The 26,285-nt window shown below is 43.1% G+C and overlaps 1 protein-coding gene across 2 annotated transcripts in view; it reads right to left on the bottom strand.

The window, feature by feature from the left end:
* Window positions 1–26,285, bottom strand: part of ZCCHC17 (zinc finger CCHC-type containing 17) — a 79,131-nt gene that overhangs the window by 18,487 nt on the left and 34,359 nt on the right. For both annotated transcript variants that reach the window (XM_075553323.1, XM_075553328.1), the window contains 4 exons: window positions 10,541–10,641; window positions 9,322–9,413; window positions 3,257–3,357; window positions 1,480–1,622 (listed from right to left, as the gene is read on the bottom strand). In XM_075553323.1, the coding sequence (XP_075409438.1) occupies window positions 1,480–1,622; window positions 3,257–3,357; window positions 9,322–9,413; window positions 10,541–10,641 (437 nt within the window). The remainder of the gene's footprint in view (window positions 1–1,479; window positions 1,623–3,256; window positions 3,358–9,321; window positions 9,414–10,540; window positions 10,642–26,285) is intronic.

Here is a 26,285-nt window from a genome sequence, read left to right as displayed (position 1 = left end):
CAAAGATAATATGAATCTTACTTTGGAAATGAAACTGAAGTTTGCTTAAATTTAGGTATCATTCTGGGCTAAAGTTGGAGGCACCTGTGGTAAACTACACAGGACAATGGAAGTTATCAAAGCAGCTAGAGTCTTATGAGGGATACGATTACCCAGGGAGAAAGTATTAGTCAACAGCTAAATCTATAAAATATAAGTTAATGATTATTCTCTTCATACACTTAATTTTTTGAATGGTACCAGGAACCCCTTTTCTCACCTATAAATGAAGAAATATTTGAGGTGCAGATATACCCACTAAGGGGAAGACCTTATCTTATCCTTTGCATTCCTAGGTTTGCACAATGTCTGGCACACACACACACACACAAAAGCCATTCAATGGAAGTTTCCCAAAGCTTAAAAGAACAAAACCCCAGTAAGTTGTCACTGATAGAAAAACACTACAAAATAGCCTAAACAACCACTTATCCAACTATATCATCGTTTTTGTTTCGGTCTTAATTTCCTTGCTATGCAACAGACTACAAATGTGCTATTTCTTTTTGGACTACCAAAGTGTGTGCTTTCTGGATTGCCCTGTAGTAAACACAGGAGGCAGAACTCAGAGACAGGCACTCCTATGTACTGCCGGGGCAGGTAAATACTTTCTAGAAGGTTCTTGATAAAATATACCAAAAACTTAATGCCCTAATTCAGCAATCTTAGAAATGTATCCAAAAGCAAACGAGTTAGGCTAAAGATTAAGGTTGGAAGCAGTTCAAATATTTAACAATGGAGAAATAATTACACATACCAAGTGTAGACTATTATATACTATTGAATAAGGGTTTTGATGAGCACTTAAGAATACTAGAAAATACTTTAGTTAGCAAAATGAACAGAAAATAAACTACACTACCAAACTTAAGTCTAGTAGATATTTGTGGAACCCCAAAACTATGACCCTTAGACACCCTTCAAACCTGAAACCAAACCAGCCCCCTGCCCAACCCCAAGATCATCTTTCAGCCAAAAAACAGAAGGTGTATGACGTGCACAACATCCTTGTGATGAACATATTCCTCACCACAACCATCCATCTGGGGCCCCAAGGGCAGCCTTTTCCCAGTAACAAAGCCGGAGACAGAAGATGCAGGGAGGAGGGCCCAAGGGAGCTGCGCCCCAGGGAGGAAGTGGAAGGCGCTGGTACACTCAGGGGACGACAACAAAGGCCACACAACAGGTATCAACTGTGGAATGGAAAACGAACCAGAGAAAACCAACAATACCTAGTATTAGTACCACAACTTCGTGTTTATATGCATATGTGCCCACCTAGATATATTTATTACCACTCAGAAAAGAGGCTAGAACATACCTAAAATGTTCCGTAGTCTTTCTGAGTGGAGAGACCACAGGGGTTTATTCTCAGCCAATAGTACATTTCCAATCAAGCTCAGAGAAAGACATATAAAAGTAAAGCAAGATGTCACTCACCTTCTTTCTTTTTCTAGAATTCTTCTCGGGGTCAGGTTTCTCCAACTCTGCTGACTTTGCCTCTTCCTTCTCCTCTTCCTCATCGGGTATCAGAGAGTACTTGGTCCCACCTGGCTGCATGAAACAATCCTTGGCAAAGTGGCCTGGGAAGAGTCAAAAAGACAAGGGAGGGAGGAAGCAGTCCTCCTCTTCGCAGGGGCGCCTCCCCAGAGGCGCCTGCTAGGGGCTGGCTGGTCAGGGGCTATCACTGAATTCATTCGCAGCAGGGTCCCGGTCATCTCCAGATGGCCTGAGCTGTGGGGAGTGCTGACACAGCCTGGGTAGGAGGATGCAGGCTTGCGCCGCCCTCCATCAGCTACGGGCTCATTAATTCTTAAAGCTCTATTTTGGAACAAACTCCTGACAGTGAAAGGCTGCTCTGGGGAGCAGGACGCTTAGCAGAGAGAACTAAGTGACCCTACGAGAAGCTAGCTCTCATGCAGTTGGCAGAAAGGGGGCACGTACGACCAAGCTACCACACAGAGAGGGGCACCTGGGGTGCTGAACATTCCAGGTTGTCAGGATTCGCTAGGACCCGCTCTCCACGGCAAACGTATCGAGCCCAGAGTAGAGAAGCGGCTCAAGCCCAGACAGGCAGCACCAGCACTAAAGCTGATCCCAGGTCCCGTGCATCCTTCTAACCAACCGCCTTCCGCATTACCTTTGCGAACTGAGTCAAGTTCATTTCTCGTCTTCCTCCTCTGCCTCATGTAACACTGATGGACACAGGTGATGGTAAGAGGACCCTCCCCCCTCAGTCTTCCTAAGGCTCTAAGGCTATCACAGGGGCCCCTGGCAGATACCATACTCTATCTACAAAGCTGGTTGTCTCAGCTTTCGTTACACCATGCCACGGGACGCGAAGCGGCTGTCCAAGACAATCTAAGTGCTGTGGGTGAACAATTCTACACTTCTAGGTACAGAAGCTTGGTGGTGCCTGGACGGGGAATACAACATGGAGTCTCCCAAGTTATCTAGAATGCGCTCTCACACAATTGCCCTGAAGAGGCATTGTCTTTCAATTTTACCTCTGCCTTCCTCTCGCTACATTAATGATAAATAGAGGCCTAAAATCCCTCAACCTCAAGCAGGCCACACGTCTGCTGCGAGTCTTTGTAGAAACTCAACAGAGCAGGATGAGGGAAAGGTCCGGGAGAGGGGGGACAAATTGAGGTCACTCTGTAAACGAGATGCTGGCAATCCCGCTCACTATAGCTCCAACAGGGGAAGTCAGGCTGAAAGAGCTCTTTAATATTTGAGCAGGACTAGAGGAAACCTGAAGAATAGAACCAAAAGGAAGTGCCTACGACGGGTGCTTCTTACTGAAAGGACTTTATATGCAGAGCCTGGAAGTTGAGAGAGAGAAAGGTGAGAAGAGCTGAGCTTGGAATGTGAAGGAATATATTTCCAAGCCTCCAAATTCTTGCCTTGGAACAATCAGGATCCCTGGAACTATGATGCAGGGAGTTAGTCATAATGCAGCACTCTTACCCCGGCACAGTGAAGGGGATCTGGCCCAGGGGGTCAATAGCTGCAGAGGGGGGTGGGTGTGATACAGTGCAGTGTGTGAAAGCACAGCATTCTGAAGCGTCAAGGCAGGAGCTCGGAGGAGCCCAGTCAGAGCGTGAGCAGGCGAGGTCAACGCCTGGCTAAAAAGCAGAGAAAGCAAACTCCCTCATCCGGTACAGGGGCCGCTCACAAGGGGCGAAACACTGAGGTGGCAGAGGCGCCACCTTACCTTTACAGCCGCACTTCTTGCAGGTAGTGTTCAGGACCGCCTCAAGGGTAATCTTCTGCCCAGTGTAATCCTGGAAGGACCGTCTGCGTCTCTCTTCTTGCCTGGGATGAAAAGGACACCGATGAGTGCCCCCCTTTTAGCGATGCGGCCCGAGATAGGGACGACACGGCGATGGCCCACATCGGGTTTTGGTTGTTGTTGACAGGGAGGGAGAGGCAGCGGTGGGCAGAAGACAGGCAATGAAGCAAGGGCGTGAAATGGCCCAGTGTTTTCATTCAAGACAAAGCTCTGAATTAGTAATTACGAATGAGACTAGGCCTCATCTCACCACGCACAGAGGATAAAAAATATTATTTCTCATCTTGCTGAGCCCTGCACAACCCTTACTAGGTCACTCCTGGGTTTAAAGGAACCTCAAAGACTAGGAAATCAAGCCCACACTCCTTACCATGGCGTTCAGGGCATTTTGCAATGCCTCTAAGCTACTCTTCCGACCGCAGCTGCTTGCATAGAACGCCCTGGCCCGCCCGGACAATGGCACTGTCACCACGTGGCCCGTGCCTCTGCTCAGTCAGCTCGTGCTAGCTAATATGCTGCTTCCCCTGGGCACACCTGATCTTGGCCACCTGCAGAGACATGCTGCTTCCCTCTGCACTTCCCCACCGCACCCCACTCCAGCCAAAGCCTGCAGCGCTCAGCTCAGTTCCCCTTCTCCCCCATCCAACGGTCTTCCTGGAGCCCCTCTGCCAAATTAACCTTAGTTCACCTCCCCAGGGCACTTTTCTAAAAGTCCCAACTTTTAAGCGATGTATGATCTACACACAGGAAAGTGTTCATTTTAAGTATCAAGCTCAATTTGTTTTGATAATGTAAATGTGTCCATGTAGTAACCAGTACTCAGCTCACGAGACAGATTGTTACCAGCGCCTCGGACGCCCCACCCCAGACCCCCCTCTAATAGCCAGGCGGCTCCTTGTGGTAAGCACTATTCTGACTTGTAACATGCATTAGTTGGAACTGCTTTTGCAGATGACATGCATGGAACCAGAGTATGAATCCGTCTGTCTGGCTTCGTTCACTCATCACAGCTTGTGAGATTCGTCTAGCTTGTCCAAAACCAAGGCAGAAACCTGCAACATGACTTCAACAAGCCCTAAGTTCCACGTATAACTGTCAGAAGTGCTTATTTCTAGAGCTGTGTTCCAAGTCGTTTTGAATTGCAGCATAAGCAAACTTTGATGAATTCTTACACTCCGTGGATTCTCACACACTGCATACCAAATCACACCTCCCATCTAACATGCAGTTCAACCCATGTTGAACCCATGGGGGTGTCACTCACCCCCATGCCTCCTTTCCTGCTCTCACTGCCATTGTGAGATTAGGCTTTTTAGTAATAATAGTCTTCCTGTCTCCAACATCTCCTCCAATCCACCCAACACAAAGTGTCAGATTAATCTTTGGCTCAGTTCCTTTAGTGACAACAGTCGCTAGTACTGGTGGTAAGAATTAATCATAAAAGAGTGCACACCCCGTGGGCCTGGTCCTCAAGGAGCTTACATAACCTAACAGCAGGAGGTGACAGCTAGATAATTACACTGTGGGGAGTGAGTCACGGCGCTCTTTCGAAAATCTCTACGATGCTGGCTGCACCTAACTGGAAAACTAGAGCCACTTACTAAGTGACTGCTCTCTTCGGGGCCCTGGGGAATGACAGCAAAGGCCCCCTTGAAGCTTCAGAAGCCCTTTATCACCATGCAATCATGTCAGATCTAAGAACTTCAGGGCTCTGAGTTACAAAATATTTCTATTGTAATCAGAAAGTGTTTTGTCAACAATCAGACTTACAAACAGATCATTATTTAGATAATAAACACAGGAATATGAAAAACCCTAGGAGCCACCTGCACCAAGTAGATGCTCTAGATTCTAGTCTTTGCTTCCCTGGAACTGGCTACGTAACTAGGCAAATTACTCAGCATCAAGCGAGGAGCTAGTAATAGAGAATATGTAATAAAACAAGAAATTTAAAAGGTTTTTTTTTTAATCTGGCTGAAGGTTGTTGTTTGATTTATGAAATTAAGAGTTTTACTATCAAATACCAAAAAATTATTTTTTTCTATTAAAATAAAATTTTCTTTAAATATTTCTTCTTTCAGTAGTCTACTTCAAAAGCAAAAGTTCAACAAATTAATTCCTACATTTTTAATCAAAAACTTAAAGTTTACTTAATTTTGTTAGGTCTTGTTTCCTTGGCTTGTTATTGCTTTTTCCAATAATACAAATGTAAAATTTTACTACATAAACTGCTTAAGAGGCAAAAATTCTGTCTTTATATTTATATTAACTTTATGTCCTTAACTGAAATATCAAACTATTCAGCCTAAAAAAAGCTTTAAAATTTATACCTCAAGTATTATCTTTCACTGACTTAAAATTAACTTCTGACAACTCAAAATTCATAAAAGTCACAATTTAAATAAACACTTGCTTTTGTCTAAAAAGTACTAATTTTTGCTGTATTATGAATTACATTGACATGTTCCCACATTTTAAATAGTGCCAAATTTTCTTTAGGTTAAATTTATAATGTTCATTGAATATTAGGCAACAACCATCATATAATATGTCATAATTTTATTATTTCAATTACTAACTCGATTGTGACATTTAAAAAATTTTAACATCACCAAAACTAAATAACTGAAGAATATACAACTTTTACTCATAATGTCATTATTATTATTCAAATATTTAGAAACTGAATAATCTTAGTACATCCTCAGTATGCACTATTTAATATTATATCTGAGAGCGACTGTATATTTTTAAAATAAGGCTAATAATGTTTAATTATTTAAAAATAACTAAAGTCTCTTATTGATTTTAGTTCTATGTTGCTTTTAAAATTCAAACCAGACTTTTCACTTAAAAAATTATATTTAGTTAACCATGGTCATTTTTGTCACCTACAGAAAAATCCTACCATTTACTGAAAATGTTTGACTGAAATATTTTAATTATAAGGGACTATATAAAACTAATGACAAGGACTATAATTCAAATATTTTTTTAAAATTCAAATATTAATACCATTAAACCAGGATTTTTATAACAAACCAATAAAGTTTCAAACTGCTTCTGATTCAAAATTACATGGAACTAAAACTACATAAGACTGAACAAACAAAAGGATTGATATAAGGCTTAACTGGACTACTGTTAATATACCATGTGTTCTATTTTACACCCAAGAAACTTCCTGCTACTTTTCAAATATAAAAACCCATCATTTCCAAAAGGAAATCCATCATTTCAACTAATATTATGTTGATCATAGATATTTAAAAGATGTTACAGTAAGTACTAAAAATGACCATGCTAAACACACATCAAGCTCATACACACGAGTCCACCAAAACCAAACAGCCCTCCGCACCTTGACTGCTACACAGCGCGTCAGTATTAAAATTAATATGAATGTTAATATCCTGTTCCTTCCTTAACCGTTTATTTGTCATCATTTTTCCTGTTATGAAAATAGCTGCCACACTTAATTTCACTTTATAAGACTTTCATAGGGTAAACACTTCAATGACCCAAGGCAAAACACCAGCCCGATTTTATGCCCGTGCTCGAGGTCTCCGCCTTCATTAAGCTGGCTACGAATCAGCACGGACGCAGCGGCCGTGCGCTGGGTGTTGGCTTTCTGTGTATTACTCTGCAGATAGTAACATGGCCTTTGTAGACATACGAGTACTCAGTCAATATTACTTCCTCCCCTACGTAACATTCCTTCATAAAACTTCCCATCCAATGATTTTGCTTAGAACTATAAACATAAATGTTTCCTTATTTTAAACCTTTGAGATTCTGTTCCAAACAACATTAATTCTTTTCTCACATTTGTATTACTCAGTGATATAACTGGGAGTATTGGATTAGCAAACGTGGTATGAAGGGACTTTTACGTTTTTGGAAAAATGGAATTGGAGATGTAATTTTTCCATGAACTTCTCATAGTCCCCTTGTGTATTATTGTCAAAAGGACCAAGAGTTTGTGACCAGCCTGAAAATAAATATATGATTTTGGGAGGCTTTTTGATATACTAACAGTCCTGGTGGCATAGTGGTTACTCAGTGGTCAGCATTTCGAAACCACCAGCCACTCCGTGGGTGAAAGATTACAATTACAGTCTCAGAGACACTGGGGCAGGTCTACCCTGACCAGTAGGATCACTCACTGTAAGCCAGTGTGACTCGATGGCAGTTGAGTTTGTTGATATACTGGAAACAGCTCCTAAACCCCTGAGGTGAAACTAGTCCCGTTCTGTGACCTTAGAGTCTTGTTTTTTAACCAACAGCTTGGGACCTTTCATGTAAGCCCTGAGGAGCCATCCTATCCCAGGTCAGTCACCTTTATCCCGCGCAGTTGACACTTCCTGGGTAAGCTATGAAAAGATTCGTTTGCTACTTTTTGTCTGGTCCTGCGTTACAGCATGGTGTGACTGGTACCATCTTGCAAAGATCGGTCAATAGATTATGCAAATGAGGTGCCTCACTTACTATGCAAAGGAATTTCCTGTGGCCTACTGAGAGGGACTGGTCAGTTAGTAGCCCTACAAGCCCAGCCATACCTTGACACTGATGCAGAAATTGTGTATATAAACAGCTGGGCCCCACAGAGGGTTCTAAGAAAGCAGCAGATGGAGAAGCTGCAGGAAGATGTGGGCAGTTGAAAAAAGCAGAAAGGAGGGCAAGGAACTTCCTAAAGTCTGTAACATGGGTCAAGGGCTGTAATGTTCAAGACAGTGAGAGACCAAGAAGGGCCTCGTGGCAGGGCAGGGGTGGCACACAGTAGGGTCAAGAGGAGCCTGCTGTCCTCAGGGAGCTAAGAGGAGGCCTGTGCCAGGGGCAGTGGGAGAACGACTTTCATGTCTGAGAGCGCTAACCTGCACTGATGGCGACTTTACCTGCATGTAGATCCTGACACAGAGCGCAGCTTGTTATTTTCTCAAAACACCGCTTAACTCAGGATGATACATTCTGTGTGGCCAACACAACAGATCACGGAACCTAAATGAGCAGTAGAGTGCTATGGGAGGGAGGGCTGGTGTCAGAATTGATAAAAACATCGGAGAGTGGAGATAGGCTTGGCCTTGGCGGATCATGATTTATGATCATGATCATGAGACACTCCCTGTCTCAAAGTCAGACAGGTTCTGAAGCTACTGATTTATAATTGGTGTCAGGAATGGGATTCCTCTCAATGACTACTGAATCAATGGAAGCATGAGGTTTGGGAGGCAGGATGAATAGGCATGGGATGAGAAAACTTTGCCTTCTAGATGGGGCAAAAAACAACAAAACAAAATAACCCCATGGGGTAAAGCAACCCACATCCTACAATCAATTACCCAGGCAGAAGCTCTATGTACAATCCCTAAGACTTTTCAAGACCTCTTAGAGGTTCAGGAATTCCTGGAAAGAATCCCTGGTATATATTCCATATAGACTTTGAGACACAAAACCAATCCCCTGTATCTCCAGATTAAATTCTGTATCCATGGATTAAAATAAGAGTAAATTTCTATTCCTAAATTAAAGGTTAATAGCCAATGAGAAGTAGAGTTCTGGGTTTATAACACAGTATACCAAGATGCCAGAATCTAACCCCCACTGGAGTTGCCCCTGAATCAACCCACTTCTTCCCACACATGGTCTCTATTTTTACAGTCCCACGGCAGAAACTACTAGGAGAGAGGCAAAAAATAGGCGCTTCATGAATGCTCACAGGCTAAAGGGTCAAAGGGTAGAAGTGGAAAGAGACTAAGAGCAAAGACACAAAACCACTGATGAAGTACTAGAAGTTTTATGTGTTAACTCATTTTATTCTAAGCGCTCTATGAAATAAAGCATTAGCTACACTTTGTAGCTTTGAAAATTCAGTATCATAATGGGCGCACACCTATCAATTTCATAAAGTCTATAAATGGGAGCTTCCAGTTCATCCTGAGCCACCACGGCATTCTGTGGTTCGGGAAGTTCTCACACCTTTTACCTACTCAATAATAACGTTGTTGGGATCCAGGTCTTTCCCAGTCCCTTGGTTGACAACTTTCATGGAGAGAGATATCTTTATCCTATCATTTTTCATCTGAAAAAGACAAAAATAAAGTCACCAAGAGCTCTCAGTAACACCCAAGCTACTGCTGGTCTGCAGTCATCTCAGAATCAAAGCCTCTCAGCATCCTAACAAACATTTAGAGAGCGCCTTTAATAAACAAGGCACTGTAAGAAGACCCTGCGGGAACAAAGGGACATCATATTCAATCCCTGCCATGGAAGACGTCTAGGAAACTGTCCTAGGTCCTGCTCCTGTCCCTCGGGGTAAAGACAAACATGAGAAACTCAAGGCCCGTGGAAATAACTCAGCAGGCTGTAAAAGCTGCTTCTTCCAGGTAGACAAAGTTATGTAATCAGTTCAAGGTTTCATAAGCCCAGGATGGCTTCAGAATGCTCTTCTTCCGGAATTCGCCTAGAGTGTCTTTAAGCATTGAGAACACTTGCTAGCCACGCTGTTCCTCTTCCCTTCAGGGTCTTCGGGTGCATATTCTTAACCCAAGTCTTCACATGACTCATTCCTCTCTTTTCCTTTGAGTCTCAGCGCGTGTGTCAGCTCCTTAGAAGCGCCTTTCCTGCCCACTTCATCTAGAGCTGTCTCTAACATTGTCTGAACTCATCACAGCAAACATGCCGTTACTCCGTGTATAAGCTTGTTTACATGTTTTTGTCTCTGCATGAGAGCTGAGATCACTGGTGTTGTTGGATGGCCCCTCTTCCTGTCTGCGGAAGCTCCCTCCACTCAGCTAGAAGACAAAGGTTTTGTCGTGTGTTCGCACTTCTCCTGTTAGGAGTGAATGCTTGTTAATCCGTCCTACAGAACCTCCTCGCCTCTTCCATACTGTGCAGTGTCAGACATTAGGAGAAGCTAGCAACACCTGTGGCCTTGTGCTTTGGGGTCCAAAATGGGTGGGCTTCGGGAGGGAAGGTTTATAAACATGCTCTTATTCCACCCCCCTTACTGTGTACGCTACACCTTTCATTATGGCTTCTGTGCAAGACAGAAGCCAAAGGTTTTAAATTCAGGACAGATGACAGTGTCAGGATCCAAACATGAGGCAATGTGGCACAATTAATAATACAGACACGCACCATCACACCCGGAAAACCTCAGCATGTTCTAATCCTTTCTACACACATGAAAGTTGTACAGCACTTTACCTCTCGGCCAATAAGCTTCACCCACACTTTGTCGCCAACATCTACTATCTCCGAGGGCTTATCTACCCGACAAGATGACATGTGAGTTCGATGGACAAGACCTAGGTACAAGAAGAGAAAGGAGACGAGCCGGTCAGGGTGCAGTGTAGCAGAGATGAAACATACAACTTTCCTCTAGTTCTTAAATGCTCCCCGCCCCCACTATCATGATCCCAATTCTACCTTACAAATCTGGCTAGACCAGAGGATGTACACTGGTACAGATAGGAACTGAAAACACAGGAATCCAGGACAGATGACTCCTCCAGGGCCAGTGGTGAGAGTATCAATACAGGGAGGGTGGAGGGAGGGTGGGGAGGAAAGGGGAAACCGATTATAAGGATCTACATGTGACCTCCTCCCTGGAGGAAGGACAACAGAAAAGTGGGTAAAGGGAGACGTTGGACAATTTATAATTTATAAATTATTTTGTCAAGAGATGACAAAATAATTTATAAATTATCAAGGGTTCATGAGGGAGCGGGGAGGGGGAAGCGGGAGGGTGAGGAAAAAATTGAGCTGATACCAAGGATTCAAGTAGAAAGCAAATGTTTTGAGAATGATGATGGCAACAGATGTACAAATGTGCTTGAATGGGTGCATGTGTGAATTGTACACGCCCCCAATAAAGCGAGTAAAAAATAGAGAAAGAAGGTAACGTATAGGGGATACCTGGCATTTACATTACAAATAACCAGCATGATGACAGTTGGAGAAAGAAAAAGAAAAACTGGTTCACTAAAAAAAAGTTCATTAATTATAAACTACAAATTAAGGCAATTTGAGATAGCTTTGTATACTTAATCAACTAGCACACATTCTATCAAAACAATGCTGTTAGTAGAGACAAAGCCTTCAGGTACAGACTACACTATCATGATATTCCAAAGTTACAAAGGAACCCACACCAAACTCAGTTGATTCTGAGGCAGAACAGAACACCCCACACGTTTCCACTCTATCATCTATGGAAGCAAATTGCTACCTCTTTCTCCCACAGAGAAACTAGCTTTACATAAACAACCTTTTTGTTTAGCAGTAGAATACTTTATGAACATGCTAGCATAAAAATACTTAGAAAACAATGATATATCCAAAGTAATGCTAAGAATACAATAACATAAAAAATGCGGTTACTTTAAACTTTTAGAAATGATGTGGCACTGGACACCTCCTTGCAAAGGGGTGTAGGGGAGGAGATGGGCCGGTCAGGGTGCGATGTGGCACCGATGAAGCATGCAGCTTTCCTCTGGTTCCTAAATGCACCGCCCCCCCCACCACTACTGTGATCCCAATTCCACCTTAAGGGTATGGCTGGACCCGAGGATGCACACTGGTGCAGATGGGAAGTGGAGACACAGGGAGTCCGGGGCGGATGGTCCCTTCGGGATCAGTGGTGCGGGTGGTGGTGTTGGGAGGGTAGAGGGAGGGTAGGTTGGAAGGGGGAGCCGATTGCAGGGATCTGCATGTGGCCTCCTCCCTGGGGGACGGACAGCAGAGGGGTGGGTGGGTGAGGGGAGATGTCGGAACGGGCCAAGATGTGACAAGGTAATAATTTGTAAATTGTCAAGGGTTGGGTGGGGGGGTGAGCGGGGAGGGAGGGGAGAGAGTGGGGGCTGGTACCGGGGGCTTGGGTGGAGAGCGGATGTTTTGGGAGTGGTGAGGACAGTGAATGTGCAGGTGTGCCTCGCACAGCTGATGTGTATGTGGATTGTGATAGGAGTGGTATGAGCCCCTAATAAGACCATTTTTAAAAAAGGAAGGGTCACCAAGAGAGAAAGGAAAATGATGTGGCACTACTGGCTATCAAGAATGATAAGAATGTGGATATTTCACCTTTCTGCTCACAGTAATCATTTCAGTGATAACATGCTAGCTAGATCAAATAACCTTTCAGTTCTATGAACTATAAAACAATCACTAATGCTCATCGTTGCCACCAGGGGGCAGGACCTTGCCAGAGGGAAGCAAAGACAGCGTCTTGGCTGTGTTTCTGAGCAAAGGAGAAAGCTGCGGCCCTAAGAAGACTGCATATGAACCCAAACCTTTCTCCAATGTGTTTCTGTCCCTTGCAATCAGGAGTTCCAAGTAACAATTAATTTGTTGCATAATCACTTCTGCTTATCTGTCCTAAAGAAATAATCTTATGCATAGAAAAAGCTACATGTAACAGGAAAAGCTAATATGTAAAAAACAAAACAAAAGCTAATACATAAAAAAATGAAATGTATTTTAAAACAGAACAAACCCTAATATCTAATAAAGAGTAATATTTAACTATTATAACCACTGATGGCTGATTAAAAATTAGTCAAAAATTACATAAAACATGTTAATAATTCATTCTTCAGTAATTATTACTCAGTGCCTACTATGTGCCATATACTTTTGGCATCTAGAATTTTCTTATGCTAAATAATAAAAGACTGCAAGGTTTGATTACAAATATACATATACATATGTATATATACATATGTTTTTAAATACAAAATTCTAACAATAGTTCCATGAGGGTATAGTATTAGAGTTAATTTTTTTCATTTATTTTCAAATGATTTAATGATTGAGAAAACTACTTCTATTCTAGGAAATGGATGTAACAATTATTTTGGGTGAACATAAACCTGGCATATAACTTAAAAGAAAAAAGAAATCTGTAAGAAAAACAAAAATACATCTAAAACAGTTGTCTTCCTAGAAGTTGGGACGCTTATTAAGCTTTAATAAGCTTAACAATCTGTTGTGCGTATGCTTATGAGCATGAGTATTCAAAGTGCCTGCCTTTTCCGTTTGTAGCTCCTACGGGAAGCCACTGCCACAGCCTTCCTTGTCTGTGGCCAGAGACTCTCACACCTACTTCAGCGGATTCTGAAATTGATAATCTACTACTTTGAATCACTCTGGATCTCCCAAGTATCTCACTGCCTCACGTTTTTGTTTTAAAACTACCCTATCCTCTCCATATTGGGTAAAATCCATGTACCCATGTCCTCCCTTGATGATGTAGTGAGCAGACTTGCCGAAATAGAAATCCTGGAAAAGAAATTCAGATCCCCCCTCCACCCCAGGCGGAGAGAAACCCCTCCCCTTTTTCCTACAAGTGTCCTCAAATAGAATTTGCCTGTTCCCTTTATTGCTAATAAATGTTGTAAAGGAAATTAATGTTGAATTTAACACAGAACACTTTTTCTTTCTTTGTAATGAATGCTTTCAAGAGCCATCACTATGGTCCCTGTGAGTCAGAGCCGACTGGAAGGCATCGGACAAGTGCCAACAAGTCAGCTCCAACTCACACTGACCCAGTGTGCAATCCAACAGAACACTGCTGTCCTATGGCTCCTCACAAGTGTGTGTGAGCCCACTGCTGCAGCCCCTGCGTCTACTCATGTCCTTGAAAGGAAAGAGGAGCCACTAGGGGTCCTCAGTGGGATCTACACCTGAAGCAGGGAGGCATCTTACGAAAAAGATGGCAAATTTAAAAGGGACATGGTCTAGCCCTCATCCCTGCATCTAAAAATTAGGTAGACGGTTAGATCTGTAAGTCTGTAGCTCAAGAGAGATGGATGGGTTAGGATATGGAAATATGGGAGTCTTTAGAATATGGATGCTTATATACTACCAGATATTCATTAGCCTGTCAGTTTAGGGGTCCGTTCTGGGATAGACACAAGACATTAAATAGTTTATGCTGGAAGGTCTGATACCTAGAAGGCTCCCAATTCTCTAGGTAAACTACCTGCCACCCCAGTATCAAATGTCTGAAAAATTGTTAGTAGATTCTGGCTCATGGGGAAAAATAAGTGCTTCAACATGGAGTCAGAACAAAGGGGAGACAACTGGTTTGAGATGCTCGACCATTCCATGATGTAGTGGAGTCAAATTGCCTGATAATGCTCTTCCACCTTTTAACTCCCACCCAGTCACTGGCAGCATGCAAACAGGGTATGGTGGACTAACCTCTGAAATACCCATTATTGTATGAATTGTCTATTGTGTTCTGGGTAGCCATTGAAACCAGTTATCCAAGCAGCGGTGGAGTACCATGAAGGAAAGGTTGGGGTCAGAACGAGAAAGGAGGGTGGGGGCACTGCTGCCCTCCACCTTGTAGCAATTCTCCTGATCCTACTGAGGCCAAAGGAGGTCAGACACAGCGCCCGCCTCTCTCACAAGGTTCCCACTTCTCCTCAGCTCCTCAGGAAGAATCCCTCTCTCTAGTTCCTAACAGCCAGATTCATTCCTGCCCTGGTAAGGCAAGATGAGCAATGCCAACCTCAGGCTCTTGGGCTTTTTTACTGTGCTCCAGGCTGGCAGCCCCCGTCCTGCTCACAAAATCTGACCCTAAATAGGAGAACTATTAGATTTTTGTCTACTGCATTTTTATTTCATCCCAATCCCTTTTCCTGGGATTATCTCCAGATTATCATTCAGTCTGGAGCACTAGTTCCTTAGTTACATATTGAGAAACAATGTCAACCCACAGTGAGGAGCCATCACTCCACGCGGAGGGGCTCGCTGGACACTGAGTGATGTACGCTCACATCTCCAGTATGCCGCTCAGAGAACGGTCTAGAAATTAAGTGAATTGTTCAAGGTCACAAAGCCACAGTTCAGATATGAGCCTCTCAGCTTTCCTGCACTCTCCCATTTTTTCCCTTTTAATGAGTGATTTTACATTATCTTCTCAACTGAAAAAGGGAAAGGTTGTCTTCTACAAACAGTAGAAGCCCACCGGGCTCCATTCCAACGCATGCTGCACACGAAACAGAGACAAACAAACCAAACTGCTTTGCTGGCCAGGTCAACCAAAGGGGAGTTCTCCAGAGCAGTGTGTGCGTCTGGATTTCTGACACAGAGCCATCAATGCCCCTGGGGTATATGGATCCACATCATGTTCAATCAACCTAACACTGTGCTCAAACAAAATGAGCCCCATGTATGCGTCAGCCGGTAAAAGAAAAAAAATCTGTTAACTTGGAAATCATATGAGAGAAAGCGAGTAAGTCTAGAACAGTCAGGTACTTCTCTCAATAGGTTCACATTCGTTTCTTTTACAACTTTCATTGGTAATAAAGAGGTGAAAATTTCAAATGAAAGGGCAGCACAGTCAAAAATTATTAAAATGACAGGTTACCTTTACCTCTGGGGAATATGGGTTGTCTTCTTAGATTTTCTGAATAAGCAGTCTACGACAATAAAGAAGCACGTAAATTAATAAGTGCTTCTGCATCCTTCTATTTGCTTGGATTAAGGTTCATTAAAACATTTACTAAGCACTCACGACATTGTGGAGAAAATGGATCCAAGAGTGAGTAAAACATTATCCTGCCAATCAAGAAACTCAAGAGTCTAAAATGCACACATCCGACTCATTTTACAGAGGTGGAAGTTAGGGATCAGAGATTAAGCAGCTAGCACAAGTCAAGAAGCTAGTCAGAACTGATCGCAATGATGGACATATTCCCCGCCCCCAGGGGTATGCGTGTGGGAATGACAAAAAAACAGAAACTGTGGGGGGACACAACACTTGGGTGATAAATGAAAGTAAAAATAATTTATAACTTATCACGAGGTCAGGAGAGGATAAAAGAGGAGCTGATACCAAGGGCTCAAATAGAAAGCAAATGTTTATAAAATAATGATGGCAACATATGTTGCTTTGATATAACTGATATATGGATTGTTATAAGAGCCGTAAAAACCCCAATAAAGTGATCTTTTAAAAAAATTTAAAATATGGGTTGGACATTGGAGGGAAGTTCGGGGAGAAGGCAATAAGGCCAATGGCCCTGGAAGGTAGAGGAGGAAGGAGGTGGGGAGAAGGGGGTGGGGGTGGTGAGAGGATGGGGTCATAGACTGGGGAACAACTAGGGAAGCGGAACCAGCATCTAGGAGAGGGTGGAGATCCGGTGAGCATTCGAGCAACACCAAGCTAGTGGAGAGGAAGCTCTGAGAGGGGGGAGAAGGGGGAAAGTGATGTTGGGGCAGGAGGAGGCAAAAGGAAACAGAGGCAAGCTCTAGGAAGCAAAGGCACAGATAGGGAGATTAACAGAGGTGTGCACTTATGCAAATACATTAATCCATTAACAATAGTGGTATTGGCCTGTGTACATGTATTTATAAGACAATACACTGAAGCTGCAGACGGGCCTTGGGCCTCAGCTCATGCCTTCCCTCAATACAAGAACACTTTGTTCTAACAAATTGGCATACTGTGATGCTCACCGCACACACACACACACACACACACACACACACATACACACATACAAAATCGCTGAAGACAAAGTGGGTGCATAAGCAGATGTGGTGAAGACAGAGGATGGAGCCTGGCTATAAAAAGATATAATAGTGTCTGGGGTCTTAAAGGCTTGAAGTTAAATAAGCAGTCATCCAACAGTGAAGCAACAAGCCCACATGGGAGAAGCACACCAGTGGATGCAATCGCGAGGTGTCATCGAGATTGGGCAACGTGCATCAGAAGATTCACAAAAAACAGCAAACAAACGAACAAATATTCATTAGTGAGACCCAAAGCCCATCTATGGGCAATGGAACATCCCCCCACAGAAGGGTCGCAGGCAGGGGATGAGTCAATCAGGGTGCAGTAGAGCACTAACGGGTCACACAATATACCTCTGTTTCCTTGAGGGCTCCTGACCCCCACACTCCTGCTGTCATGACCCCAGTGCTGCTTCCCACTCTGGACTAGACGGGAGCACGTACATAGGTATAGGCGAGATAAAACTCACAACACGTGGAACCCAGGAACAGGAATGGGAATAGAGATACCAAAAGGGTAGGGAGAAAAACAACAGAAACCAGAGGAGAAGGGAAATAGCAGTTGGTATGAGATTTGAAAATAATTAACAATCTAAAATCTATCAAGGGGCCATGAGGGTTGGGGATGTGGGGGGGCAGAGGCAGGAGGAAAGGAGGAGCTGGTCCCAAGGGCTCAATGGAAAGTAAATGTATAGGAAAAAACGATGGCATGTATGTACTAATATGTCGGATAAAATTAATGTATGGATTGTAACAAGAGTTGTAAGAGCCCCCCAATAAAATGATTTTTAAAATTAAAAATAAACATTACACAAGCAAATTATAACTATATTTGATAATAAAATATATTTCTATTAAAATTTATCATAAAAAGGAGCTAGTCAGTGGTGAAGTTGAGTCTATGTATTCATTCAATACAACTTATTGGAGTTGGCTATGTATTCATTGAATAACATATGTACTCATTCAATAAAATCACTATGCCTCACACTCTCATAGCCCCTGTCTCGTCTACAGTTCAGTGGACCAGGTGCTACCTGACACTGGAATTTTCTAATGCAAACACTTTGGGGGCAGCAAGGACTATGTTTTCATTTCCCCTATGTTCCACCGAACAATGTTGCTGAGAAAGAGAACTCAATAAATACGAGGGGGCTTCAAAATGTTCATGGAAAATCCCATCCTCCTTTAGTTCCACTTTTTACAGCCCTCATATTTGCTAAACTGAACTCCTGCAGAAAATTCTTGGAGCTTCTACGACAAGCAAAGAAGTGTTAGAAACATTCTGAAAGTGTAACACTGAGCAAATAAGCTTTACTCTCAAACTTTCCTGAGTGAGTGCTAGTGAGAAAAAATAGTACAAAAACCAAACCTTACCAGGGTAAGTCAAAGAGTGCTCTCGCTCAGGCTCCAGTTCACACAGGTTTCTTCCAAACACATCGTGTTTGAACATGTTTTTGGTGCAGTGAGTGTCTGCAGGCAAGTTCTCTCGATCACACACCTGTCAGGCTCGTTCACTCACTGCCATCAGTTGCTTCTCTTACTGACACTATAGGACAGGGAGAACTGCCCCTCTGGGTTTGAGGCTTTAAGTGATCACGGGAGCTGTAATTATTTACATGCCAACATGTAATCACTGTGCCATCAGGGCATTGGTCTGCCTTCAAAAAAAAGCTCCAAAATACTTTATGAAATCACTACTATAAAACAATCCAGAAAGAGTTCCACACGGAAAGAAACGGATCTTGACACCAGGGATGGGAGAAAGGGGAGGTTCCAGGCTAGAGGATAGACACGTATGAAGTTGGGTGATGGTGAGGCAGGCAAGAGCCAACCAAACGGATCTTGACACCAGGGATGGGAGAAAGGGGAGGTTCCAGGCTAGAGGATAGACACGTATGAAGTTGGGTGATGGTGAGGCAGGCAAGAGCCAACCAAACGGATCTTGACACCAGGGATGGGAGAAAGGGGAGGTTCCAGGCTAGAGGATAGACACGTATGAAGTTGGGTGATGGTGAGGCAGGCAAGAGCCAACCAAACGGATCTTGACACCAGGGATGGGAGAAAGGGGAGGTTCCAGGCTGGAGGATAGACACGTATGAAGTTGGGTGATGGTGAGGCAGGCAAGAGCCAACCAAACGGATCTTGACACCAGGGATGGGAGAAAGGGGAGGTTCCAGGCTGGAGGCTAGACACGTATGAAGTTGGGTGATGGTGAGGCAGGCAAGAGCCAACCAAACGGATCTTGACACCAGGGATGGGAGAAAGGGGAGGTTCCAGGCTGGAGGAGCAAACACTGAAAGAAACAGAGCAAGGCGTCCTGACGTGAGATGAGGGGTTGAATGTAAAACTGATCATCTGCTTTGTGAATCTTCACTGAATTCACAATTAAAAGGTTAAAAAAAAGCTAAACAAAATAAGAAACAGTGGAAGCACTATTGATGTGATGGGGGGGGGGCAGGAAATTCAGTCAAAGCAGTGGCTTCCAAGGGGATCTGCTGGGCCAGTTAATTCAAGAGGTCAGCTCAGGGGATTTCCAAGGGGTGATCTTGGTACATTTTCTCCAAAAGACAAAGGATGATCATGAGGGCTTGTTATGAAGTAGTTTTTAAAAAATAAAAACTACACTGGGGTGATGAAGTAGAATTATGTTATGGCTCCTCTATATTCTTTGTAATTCCCAACCAGTAACTGGGTGGGAGCATTACATACAACTAAGGTGCAGAGAACTCTAATTTGGGAATTGATCAGTTTTACCATTCTGCTGGGTATAAAAATGAGCCATTTCAGAAGCAGTAGCAGAGGAATCCCATGACCGTCAAGAAAGAAGAGCCACCACTGGGGCACGTGTGAGATACATGCCTGAGTCGGGGAAGCACCAGAGGCGACAGCACTGAGACCATAAGACAGAGCAGGGAGCTTTCAGGCCCATGGAATGAGTAAAACTGAGTGCTTTTATGTAGGAGGCTGGCTGGCAGGGTGGAGTGCCCTTTGGGCCTTTATCAGCACTAAACGAGCTTGTTCACACTTGCCCAAGCAAGGCAGAGACCAAGGGGCCACGTGGCTAAGAGAGCAAGGGCCAGAGAGAGGCATGCCTGCCAGCATGGTTGAAAAGAGGTGCTACGATAAAAAGAACTAGAATCTTAACGTGTAACCCGTTAGGTCCCTAACGAACCCGATAGTTGGGGGTACTGTTGGTGGGTTCTGTGCAGCCTTCACAACCAATTATCGAACGCAGCAGAAAAGCAAGTGCCCTGGGAAGGATGGCTGGTGTCAGAATAGGGTAAAGAACGATGGAGGGTGGAGGCGCATCTGCCCTCTGCCCCATAAGACTCATCCTTGGACAGATGTGGAGCTGAATTGTCCTCCTTTGTATAGCCGCAGGAGGACCTCTGAGGTCCCTTGCCCTTTCTCAATGGATGAGAAAATGGTCAGGGAGGTTGCACCAAGGAATTTTTTTCAGACATGAGAATACACCTGCTAAATCTTTTTCCCCCCAACAGTTTTATTTGCAAATAATTTATATGCTATACAATTCAATAGTTCAATTGTTCAATCATCTTAAGAATGTAACAATCATTACCACAACAATTTAGAACATCTGCCCCTCATGGTTAACTTGCTTTTAACACATTGCGAACGGATCCCGAGTTCACTCATGTTTCGCGTGCTGTTACGGACGGATCACGAGATTACTCGTGACTTCTACACGCTGTCTTCAGATGCCATCTGCTTGGATACATTTTAAGTACTTCGTCTATTTAGGTGTTTACATCAGTAGTGAATGTATCAAACTCGATTGTCTTCATGTTCTTTTTGTTTATTTAGCATTTTAGTGCATTTTGGTTAAATCAAATAGTTACTATTTGCATTGTTTTACAAGGAGTTGTGTACTTACAATGATCAAACCTCAGTGAAATGTAAAACAGCACCTAAATCGCTCAAGTGGTCTCCCATTAAGCGAAGACATGAAGAAATTCTTAGCCCTAATTCTTCTAATTTTTCAAAGTAATCTGGATTATGTTGATTATTTTTACAGGAAGTTTACAATTTCATGAAGATTATAGTTCAAAAAAGTAATAATGTTCTGCAGACATCGCAAAATAGTGTTTCATAATGTGAGACGTTTTATATTCAAAAACTAAAAGTTATAAATAAATGATAAAAAGGTGATGAGATGTAAACCCATTTATGGTTTAATGCAAAAAAAATAACAACTAACAACCCAAAAAATACCCGGCCACTTGGGTAAGTTGGTAAAAAATACCCAGTCTTAAATGTGTTCAAATGAGTTGTGCATTCAGTCAGTTCTAGTGCTCCCTCCCCCTCCTGCCTTCATCATTTACTCCTGAAATCCCCTTTCCCTCCTTATCCCTGCTCATTTTTAAGAGGGTAGCAAGGGCTGTCCAATGAAAGGTTCTTTAGGAAACCTGACCTCCGCCCATCCCACAGTCCTAATCATGCCATTTCAAACTTCTTTTTGTTCCCCAAACACAAAGAACATTTCAAAGGAACACAATTCGAGACCCTCAAGGAAGCCAAAATTGCCCTTTTGACACGGGATGCATGCAAGAGTGCAGAATTCTTTGGGGGATGGTTGGGAGAAGGGAAATAATGCCTTCAGGAGCATACAGTCAGAGCTGGCTGGAGGACATGTGGGGCAACAAAAACTTCACATTTTGATCTATTTGTTCAAGAGCAATACTTCTTCACCTACCTTCACTTGATCTTAGAAGTCTGCTCCATACACAATAGTCTATACCCACCTGTAGCTGTTTGAAGTTTAAACTTGAGTTAAAACAACAAATTCAGTGAGCGCTGTGCTAAAAAGCACAAGTAAGGAGCATTTCCACGATCACAGAGCTCTCGCTTTGCCATACTGAGGAAGCAGGGTCGTAAACCCAGTAGTGGTTACAAAATCCTCAGAATAGGATGGGGAAACTAACTCAGATCAGGGACTACATTGCTGAATTCAAGGTGTTAAGAGTTCTCTGATCAGATCTGTTTCATCACTTAGGCCTTAAGTCAGGTAGGACTTAATAACAGTGCTCACCTTTACATGCAGAGAAATGAAGGCATGCTGTAGGGAAGGGACTCAGCTGACCAAGCTCTCCAATAAAGCTTGAGAAGACTCTGGAGTCAGAACTCAATCTCATTCGACTCTCTGAGCTTTACCCCAGGCCTGGCTCAGCGCAGCTGTTAGACAGAGCCCCTTATAAGCTGTCAGGTACAATCAGAGACATCACCTGAAAAGGTATGGGCACCAATGAGCTGAAGACTGACAGCTGGAAAGTGGCAGGCCATCGTGAATCCCACATGATCCTGAAAGTGTCACAGAGGCGCCAAAGGAAGCACGGGATAGATACTCCGGCACTGGCAGCCATGGCAAGTACGCTAACAAGAAACTGTCTTCTCACCCACACGGGGACAAGAGTCAGAGAGTAGCCCCTAATTATATCCCACCCCAAACCAAATGCTATCAGTCGGATAGAAGCGCGTCAAAATTACGTAAAAACCACCCACTGACTTTTTTCTGACATCAAAGTATCTCAGAGATGCAGTTATCGTTCTTTTCGACATCCTCACAGTCCACTGTACAAATGTACAGAATCTATCTAACTCTATACAGTCGGCAAAACCCCCTACAGAAATGCAGGGTACAAGCTAAGGACGTTTAGAAATATTACTAGGAATGGCTAAAGCTTGAAAAGTTGACGTTCCTAATATTGAACAAAAGTGCAGCTAAATGTACTTTTAACAGTAATTTTTCTAATATTATGAAATCTCACTGTTTTCAAAGATTTGTAGATGTTTAAAATTACTTTTCCAAAAAAACTTCATTTTGAGAGCTTTATAAAATTCACTTGTAAGACAAAGCAGGTGCAAAAGCAAATGTGGTGAACAAAGCTGATGGTGCCCTGCTATCAAAAGAGATAGCATCTGGGGTCTTAAAGGCTTGAAGGTAAACAAGCGGCCATCTAGCTCAAAAGCAACGAAGCCCACATAGAAGAAGCCCAGCAGCCTGTGTGATCAAGAGGTGTCGATGGGATCAGGTGTCAGGCATCAAAGAACAGAAAAACCTATCATTGAGAATGAGGAGTGCAGAGTGGGGACCCAAAGCCCATCTGTAGGCAACTGGACATCCCCTTACAGAAGAATGGTTGTGGGGAGGAGACAAGCCACTCAGGGTGCAGTATAGCACCGATGAAACACATAACTTTCCTCTAGTTTTTTAATGCTTCCTCCCCACCCCACTATCATGATCCCAATTCTATCTTACAAATCCAGCTAGACCAGAAGATGTACACTGGTACAGATAAGAACTGGAAGCACAGGGAATCCAGGGCTCCTCAGGACCAATAATTGAGAGTAGCAATACCAGCAGGGGAAGGGGAAGGTGGGGTAAAAAGGGGGAACCAATTACAAGGATATACATATAACCCCATCCCTGGGGGATGGACAACAGAAAAGTGGGTGAAGAGAGACATCAGACAGTGTAAGACATGACAAAATAAAAATGATTTTTGGTTCCTGAAGGAGGGAGGGGGAAGGGAGGAAAAAATGAGTAACTGCTACCAAGGGCTCTAGTAGAAAGCAAATGTTTTGAGAATGATGATGGCAACAAATGTACAAATGTGCTTGACACAATGGATGAATGTATGCATTGTGATAAGAGTTGTACAAATCCCCAATAAAAGAATTTTTTAATTCACTTGTAAGAAATGCAAGCATGATTTTGTGTACTTTTCCCCCAGTTTATTTCCCCTCTACCCCAGTTTATCTAAGTGGAAACACTTTGCAAAATAAAAAGAATACAAAAGAGCCACTTGAACACCTCAATAGATGCAGATAAGAGATTTGAGAGAATCAAACACCCTCTCTTGATGAAAACTCTCAAAAGATTAGACTAGAAGGGAGCTGAAGTTCTCGATATGATTCAGGGCATACAGAAAAAGCCAAGAGCCGACATTACAGTTAATGGTGATTGACAGAGTTTTTTTTCTCCTGGAAACTGTGAACAAGACAAGGGTATCCATTGTACCACTTCTATTCAAATTTGTATCAGAAATCCTAGTCAGAGCAAAAAAGATAAGGAAAAGAAATCAACAGTATCCAGATTAGAAAAGAAGTGAATTTACCTCTATTTGCAGATAATATGACCTTGCATATAGAAAAGCCCAGAGGCAACCAGAAAACGTCTAGAGCTCTAGAAGCATCGAGCCAAGTGGCAGGGTACAAGACAACCAAACACACATCAGCTGGGCTTATATACACCAACAAGGACAAACCTAAAAGGGAAATTGAGGTAATAATTCCATTCTAAAAAATTCTGAACCAAACTCACTGCCATCAATCAAGTCAATTCTGACTCACAGTGACTCCACAGGGCAGGGTAGAACTGCCCTGTTGAGGCTGTTGCCTTTTACCGAGTAGAAATCCCCATCTTTCTCCATGGAGCGCCTAGTGGTTTCCAACTGCAGACCTTGCGTACTGCACCCGAACGCTACCCACCATACCACCGGGCTCCATAATTCCATTCCTAAACGCATGTGAAAGGATGCCGTACCAGGGAGAGGGAAAGGCGGAGGGGAGTAAACAAGCACTGGTAGACGGTTTGATAGGGTATGATTGTTGGTTCCATGTCTTGAGATGGACTGGGTAAATATGTAGTATTTCCCTTAAACACAAAACAAAAACTCCCTCCATATTCCTTATCCCTCAAAACTAAATAGTGACTTGAGTGGCTTAAAAAAAGAGAGAAAGAAGAGTCAAATTGCAACAGACTGGGCGTCTTTAGTGACAGACAAGTTCATCGGAAACAAACAAACAAACAAAAAGAATATAACACCTAGGAATGAATGTAACAGGAACTATGACGGACTTATACAATGAAACATGTGAAACACTGCTGAAAGATATTAAGGAGGACTTACATAACTGGAAAAATGTTCCATGTTCATAAAGGAGAAGATCTAGTACTGTTAAGACATCAAAACTACTCAAAGCAATCAACACATTCAAAATAATCCCAATAAGTTTTCCAACAGCTTTCTTCACAGAAAAACTAAGCCTCAACTTCATGTGGCACGGCAAGGAAGCCACAAACGCTAAAGCACTGCTCAGAGAGAAGACTGAGGCAGGAAGCTCCCACTTTGATGCAGCGCACTGGTACTTCTAACGACAGACACAAAGAACAACGGAGTTCAAAGTAAGAGCCTACAGACAACCTGGACATCCAAGGTCAATGGATTTTTGACAGGGATGTGAGGTCCATCGATGAAGAAAAAGAAAATCTCAACACACAGTGCTGGGAACGGAATTCAAAATGGCTCCCTAAAAGCTTGACCAAAAAACCTTATATGGGAATTCCAAAACTAAAACTAATAAATAATGCTGGGAAACTTGATGGTCTCCATTTATAAGCGGGACTACACAAAGAAACAAAATCAAGTGGACTAAGGGCTTAAGACTTAATAGAAGCTTTTGAAAAAGCAGGGGCAACACTGTCGGCCTCTCTTTTAAAAGCAAATTATCTACTATACTAACAAATAGTGAGTATTTGCACAAACAGGGAAGGTCTAAATAAACAAATAAGACCTCACATAAATGAAAAACTTTTGTTCGTCAAAACACTTTACCTAAAAAAGAAAAGTAAAAAGTCCGCGACTGACCGGGAGGCTATCTTCAGAAGTACACCCAACAAAAATCTAATACAAAACACCCGCGACTGACCGGGAGGCTATCTTCAGAAGTACACCCAACAAAAATCTAATACAAAACACACATAAAACTTAAAAACCTTAACAAACAGACTAACATTTTAATCAGAATCGAACAAAGGACTTGAACAGACATATCACTAAAGAGAACATCAAATGATCACTGTGTTTTCTTAATCAGTCTTCTCCATTTGACCGTTCTAAGTCCTACTGTCCATTGCAAAGACTACCTAGAACTCAGACATAATAAGGATGCGGGGATGTCGTAATGCAAGTGAGAAATGATCAGGATACAGCTGTTTATCGGGACATGTTACAAAGTTCTTTCAGGTCTGCTAGTAAACACCCAAAAGGGCATACCAAGCACTCCACTGGAAACTTCAACTCCCAGGCATTCAGCTCCAACTCCAAGGGTCTGCAAACCCAACTTCCTGAATTAAGCACCAAGAGGTACCTCATGCCAGGATGCCTCAGCCCAAAGGCATTCAGCTCCACTTCCCAGGGTCAGCAAGCCAAGCTTTCCCAATTACGAAGTACCTAGAGGCGCCTCACTCCGTGCGAGCCTCCTGCACAAAAGCATTCAGCTTCATTTGCTCCGGGGGCTGCAATGTCCAACACTCAGTTTCATGTCCGGCTCAGAGGTCTGCTGTTGCTGCTTCTCTGATGTTACAAGAGGTCTGCTGGCTCCAGGAGGTTCACTGTGCAGG

The sequence above is a fragment of the Tenrec ecaudatus genome, chromosome 1, assembly GCF_050624435.1.
Source record: "Tenrec ecaudatus isolate mTenEca1 chromosome 1, mTenEca1.hap1, whole genome shotgun sequence".
NCBI lineage: Eukaryota > Metazoa > Chordata > Mammalia > Afrosoricida > Tenrecidae > Tenrec > Tenrec ecaudatus.
The sequence above is the reverse complement of the archived record's forward strand: the minus strand, read 5'-3'. Positions and strand labels throughout refer to the sequence as shown.